Here is a 6,156-nt window from a genome sequence, read left to right as displayed (position 1 = left end):
ACTTATTATGAACCGGGGAGAGTAATTACATCAATTTCAATTACCGAATGACTTTCCAAGCGGACCCTAAATCCAATAAATTTTTCAATGCAATTCGAGGCATGCATTTATTATTTTTTCCTCAGGGTATGTCTGGTTCATTTCACATTATATAAGTTTTTTAGTAAATTAATATACACAATTTGCAGAGACATATAAGTTGAGGTTAATTTTCAACCAAAAAGATGTAGTAGTTGTTCCATTGGTTCTTAATGAGTTCGTGTAGCTAACGCGTTTCAATGAGAATGAGAATTGCTGTAATAGTTTTTATAGGCGTCAATTTCATAACTGTTCCTTCAGTCCTTTCCTTCCTCACGGTACCCCATTGACGAAACAAACCCATATCCTCTCTCTCTCTTCTTTCTCTCTCTAAACACCGCCGTTGGGGACAGGTATATCCATTGTTGAAAACTGCTCTCTAGGGTTTTGAATTTCCCCATTCCTGTAGCTAAAAAAACCGGTTCCCTTTTCATTTCCTTGTAATCATCATCTTCATCATCTATTGGAAAAAATGACGACTTCTGCGGTGAAGAACAATTTTTTGCCACCGGGCCTGGTATCCAATCTTCAGGAAGTTCTTCTCAACAGAAAAGGTGGGGTCCAGGATCAGCAATCGAAGCCCAATAATAACGATGAACCTGCGGCCCAGCCTTCTTCTTCTGACTCGGTTTCCGGTGATGCAACTGACACCGAGAGCACGAAACACGTTGTATTGGTGACAAACGCTGATGGGATTGAATCTCCTGGGCTGACGTGTCTTGTTGATGCTCTTGTTCGTCAAGGCCTCTGTAATGTTAACGTCTGCGCTCCCCAATCGTGAGTTTTCTATAACCTCCGTTTCGATATATGTAACATAGTTTGACTCTACGCCGAATTTAAAAAAAGAAATTCTTATCTTAAACATGCCATAACTTTTATGTGGCTATAAATTCTTATTCAGGTTAAACTGAATTGTTTTTAAATATAAAAAATGTGTCATTTTTTTCGAGGGAGTATCTTTTTTACATTGATACAAGTTGTTCTGCTACATTAATTTTACGTAGACCCTTAACGCCAATCCCAACTCCTAATAGGAAAAAGAAAGAAAATTAAGTTCCGTTTGTGATTTTAGTGTCGTTAATTTTGGATATGTTTAGCTTGTGTTCAACTGATTTTGTGATGAAGTTTGTGTAGACCCTTGAGAGGTCAGCTTTGCGAGTGCCATTTAGTTTGAGCTAAAAAGCAACACATCTTAATGAGTTTGAAGTTTTTTTTTGTTTTGCGGTTGAATCATGCTATTGTATAAAAATTGGCTGACCCCAACTTGTTTGCAACTGAGGTATTGTCGCTGTTATTATGGTTTTATTGTCATTACTTTTGAAATTCTTTACTCTGTTAGCTGATTTTGTTGTTGAAGTTTGAATGTGGACCCTTCTGTAAGCTTAGTGAGTGCCTTTTAGTTTAAGCTAAAAAAGCAACACATCCAAGATTTTGAATGACTTTGAAGAATTTTTTGTTTTGTGGTTAAAAATTAAATGATGTCTGCTATTTGTAGAGATAAATCGGTGGCGGGCCACTCTGTTACTCTTAAAGAAACCGTTGCAGTTACTCCTACGGACGTTCATGGTGCTACTGCTTATGAAGTATCTGGTATGGGCATATAATTGCTGTAGGATTACTGTAAAACATAGTAACTTCACTTTGTTGAACAATTTGTATGTTTAGAATTCTATTCCATGTTTCAGCTTAACATTGTTATGCTTCTTGGGTTTAATCTGCTTTCAGGGACTCCCGTAGATTGTGTGTCATTAGCCTTGTCTGGGGCTCTGTTTTCCTGGTCGAAGCCGGTCCTGGTATTCTTTCGCGCCCTTTCAATTATATCATTGTTTTGAAAACGATCTTTCGATTTGGTATTGGTAACCTGCTGAGTCTACTCTATTTTCTTTCCCCTTGGATGTTTAGGTTATAAGTGGAATCAACAGGGGCTCAAGTTGTGGCCATCATATGTAAGTACTGCTTCTTTTTGGCTGACATTCCTTTTGACTTCATAAGCTGAACCTTCCAGAATCTTTGCCATTGTAAACTGTAACTTGGCACACATGTATTGCTTAAAATTATTTAGTTACTAAGTTATTCAGGTTGTGGATAGAAGGTTTCTTGTACATGTATTTCTTTTGCTTTTGTCTCCTTAAGAACATCTGTAACTATCTATGTGTATTACTTCACTGTCCAGGTTTTACTCGGGTGTCGTAGCTGGTGCGAGGGAGGCAATGTTTAATGGCGTGCCGTCCATATCGATATCACTTGACTGGTACTTACCCTTCTCCTACAGTACATGACTGAAACTTCGATCACTCTTCTCGGTCTTAAATTAATAGTGTGTTCAATAATCTACTTTAGGAGGAATGATGAAAGTCAAGAAAGTGATTTCAAGGATGCCGTGAGTGTTTGTTTACCGTTGATAAGTGCAGCCATCAGAGATATTAAAAAGGGAGCTTTTCCAAAATTTTGCTTGTTGCATATTGGACTTCCGAAATCTCCTCTGACAAACAAGGTCTGTTATATCTCTCTCTATCTCAACTGCGCCTCCGTGGGGAAAGAAAGAAATGAGTAGTATATCACGCCTGTGTGGCAATGTCTTCTTATAGTGGGTCAGGGTTCCATGATGACTATGGTCATGCTTCTCTTGGTTAGCCCCAAATCTGTCCTTGCACCCACTCCAGAAAGGAAAATGAAATTGAACCCGATTCTTTCAGATTGAGGAAAGGAATTTGATTTATGATTTGGAAGTCTGACCATTGCTTTTGAGATAAGTAATGCCCTTATAACTGGTATAAACATGAAAGACAGTGGTGGATCCAGAATTTTAGATTCGTGGGTGCTTAACTTTTTGACATAAAGTACTACCAATCACATCGTATTAGTGCATAACTATTTGAACACAATGATAAAAAAATTAATGAAAAGTATTAATATTATAGACGTCGTGAAACTGTGATGGATAAGACAACTAGTGAGAAAAGAGATTGGTGGATTTACTGTTCTAGGAGACCACTTTGGAGTCCCTTTTTAAGTAGATTTTCTTTTTCTTTTGTTGTTATACTGAATTAGATAAAGTTAAAAAAAAAAAAAAAACATAAAACAAAAGTCAGCAAAAAAAAAAAAAAATAAGTAGAATTTCTGTCAAAATAGTGGCTAGTGGAAAGAATGAAAAAAGTAGACCTAGTTGGGGCAAAAGAAAGAAGCTTGATATTTTAGGGAAAATACCTATTAAAAAGGACATGTTAGAAGTGAGATCAAATTCTCGCTGCCCCACTTTCATAAACTTCCAGCACCTTTCCTTGACTAAAGCATCCATCAAACTCTTATTACCTGGGTGCTTGCTGCCTTGTTATATCCATTTGGTCAAATTTTTAATATAATTACACACACTTTTTGTCAAGTTCAATGGGTGCTTAAGCCCCCAAATGTGATGCATAGATCCGCCACTGATGAAAGATTAATATGTGTTTCTCTGTGTTGGGTGCCAAAGCAAAAGCACGTTTCCATTTTTTCTCCAATCCACCTATAGTTGAAGTCAGGGCCTGCCGTTATTTATGCGGACTATATTATTTTCTTGCTTGCATAAAAAACAGATATATCATTTCAGAGCCTCTATTTGACAGGGATTCAAATTGACCAAGCAAAGTCTCTGGAGCTCTAGGCTTTGCTGGCAAGCTAGTTCATCAACCAGAAATCTTGCTGCTGGGCGTTTTCTTCCAAGTCAGCAAAGCCTCGGGATGCAGCTTGCGCAACTAGGTCGAGATGCTTCTGCGGCAGTGAGTAGATGACACTGTATCTAATATAATTGTTCCTTCATGTCATGTAATAGCGTAATAACTGCATTATGGTGAAAGCAAGTTCATCACAGAGAGATCCTATGATCTTTTGGAGAATAGAGTTCCTTTGGAGCAAAGCAGTGATGTTACAGTTGAGATTAAGAATTAAATTGACCCCTGTCCTTTATCTAAAAGAAACTTGTAAAGAGTTGAAGTTATCATGAATAAGTGTATTAGCATCAATCAAGCAGCTATGCCTTTGCCTCAATCCCACTGTACGAATAATGTGTATGGAACTACAACTTGTCAACCCCCAAAAAACAAAGAAGAAAAAATACATATATAACTAAAAACAGAAAGAACAATAAATCTAGAAGTTCAAGTGCTCAACTGAAAGGTAGTTACTAGAAAGTTGATTCATTTCGCAGTTTCAGGTTAGCGAGTAGTATCTGAGGTAGTTTTAGATGCCTGATCTTATTTGTTAAGATGATAATGTGCAGTAATTGTATGAAAACTGTGACATACATTTGGAAAATGAGAAGTGGTGTCCCTACTTGTCTTTGGTTGCCTCGTTCCTCGTGTCTTTCCTCCTCTCTTGAACATCATCAAACCTCTGCCTTCTTATTTTTTCTCAGGGTGCTGCTCGCAAATTAGCTACACAAAGAAAGAATATAGAGGTTGTTGAATCTGTTGGTGTAGCAGGGAAATCTGATCCCGATAGGAAAGTCAAGTACTTCAGATTGGAGGTAAGTGTGCCTTTTCCTTTCTCCCACAACATAGTACCTAGCTGCTTTCCTCGATGAGTATTGAGTACAAAGGGCCAGTTAAATTTCGAATTGAAACTACAAACTCTGACATTGTAATCTCTATCAAAAGAAAGGTGGAGAGATGTGATGTATCTGAGCCTGTTAATAAACGGAATGCTATTCTTGATGATATAAGATGCTTCTTCTGCTGATTTCTTGAAATGCTGCTAAATGTGGTTACAGCCAAGTGCACCACCATTCCTTCTGCTACCCCTTCTCATCTATGCCATTCCCTCCTCCTCCTCCCCCCACCCCCCAACCAAACCAAACCAACCCTGCCCTTTTCTTGAAGCTTTTGTTAACTGGGTTTAATTTGTTCTCCCATTGACTTTGTTGGTTATTTGCACTGCAGTTGCTTGACAAGAAGCAAGAAGAAGAAGATGAGGATTTAGATTTTAGAGCTCTTGAAAATGGATTTGTAAGTTTGTTTCTGTAATCCTTGAGTACTTGTTATTTTCCTGCATGGCACTTCGGGTATTCTGTTCCAAACTGGAATGTTTTTTTAACCTACTTAAAGGTCTGAACTCATTGTCAAACAGTTGTGTTTGGGTGTCTTTTTGTTCTGTGCCCTTGTACATCTTACATATGCAATATTTGAACTCAACTTTTTCTTTAGAACCAGTTTATGCTATGCAATCCACTCCACCACAGTGGTAGAAGCACTATTTTTCAGATGTTCTTAACTGGTGGGGTCTATTTGTGCTCTTCAGGTGGCAATCACTCCAGTCTCTCTTGTGATGCATGTGGAAACAGACGTTCACGCAGCTGCATCAGAATGGATTTCTTCTGCATTAGAAGTGGAACAATGAAAGCATGAGCCATTCTTCTGTACTTTTTGTACATCTTAAGATGATTTTTGTTCTAGTCATCTTGCATAATTTACATGGGCCATATTTGTGATGCCTTAATTATTTATTTGTTTTAGTTTATCTCATCAACCTTTTGATTTGTGTCGTGAAGCTAATGCTTCCTGCTGTTGATTTAAAAGGCCAGCATTGTTGTAAAGTTCCATATTTTTTTGCTTGGTACCACAAAATTGTGTTTTAGGTTGGTTTTATTGGGCAAATTGTTAGGCAGGATGGTTGGGATCTTCTTTTCACCTTGTAAACTGGAAACAGCCAGATGAAATATAGTGGAATGTTGTCATCTGTTTGTAATGGAGTTGAGTGCCTTCTTTCAAGCTTCTTTTTTTTTTTTTTTTTTTTTTTTTTTAAATTTATCAACATATTTCAAGTTGCACAATAGTGATAATTGTGAAGACATGTTTCTAAGTTTTGTTGGAGACTGGAGATTATAAACAGTGTGGATTACGACATTATACGTCGAGCTTGGTATTGAAGATTGTGTGCATCTCTTGTTAAATTTTGTTTCAAATGTACTGTTACCAATTATTCCTTCTACAATTTATACGCGTTACCTTTCTTTTACACCAAAATTCAAATTCTTGACTATGACTTCAAGTATTTGACGATCTAAATCAGCTAATGACCTTGAGAGACCAGAAAAGAATATAT

The 6,156-nt window shown here is 37.3% G+C and overlaps 1 protein-coding gene across 1 annotated transcript; it reads left to right on the top strand.

Annotated features, from left to right (window-relative positions):
- The first annotated feature begins 353 nt into the window (after nt 1-353).
- Nucleotides 354-5,822, top strand: LOC104242507 (uncharacterized). The gene is made up of 10 exons (XM_009797579.2): nt 354-855; nt 1,574-1,668; nt 1,804-1,871; nt 1,981-2,024; nt 2,252-2,329; nt 2,419-2,572; nt 3,684-3,836; nt 4,472-4,582; nt 4,995-5,060; nt 5,353-5,822. The coding sequence occupies exons 1-10, from the start codon at nt 551-553 to the stop codon at nt 5,449-5,451; spliced, it is 1,173 nt and encodes a 390-aa protein (XP_009795881.1). The 5' UTR covers nt 354-550; the 3' UTR covers nt 5,452-5,822.
- Nucleotides 5,823-6,156: the final 334 nt, after the last annotated feature.

The sequence above is a fragment of the Nicotiana sylvestris genome, chromosome 3 (assembly GCF_000393655.2).
Source record: "Nicotiana sylvestris chromosome 3, ASM39365v2, whole genome shotgun sequence".
NCBI classification, from domain to species: domain Eukaryota; kingdom Viridiplantae; phylum Streptophyta; class Magnoliopsida; order Solanales; family Solanaceae; genus Nicotiana; species Nicotiana sylvestris.
This window is presented reverse-complemented; position numbering and strand designations above follow the sequence as displayed.

Bases quoted from the DNA above. Each gene is read 5' to 3' on its own strand.
- LOC104242507 (XM_009797579.2), top strand. From the start codon at position 551: ATGACGACTTCTGCGGTGAAGAACAATTTTTTGCCACCGGGCCTGGTA. The intron at 1,669-1,803 runs GTATGGGCATAT...ATCTGCTTTCAG, and splicing joins TACTGCTTATGAAGTATCTG to GGACTCCCGTAGATTGTGTG. The intron at 2,330-2,418 runs GTACTTACCCTT...AATCTACTTTAG, and splicing joins ATATCGATATCACTTGACTG to GAGGAATGATGAAAGTCAAG.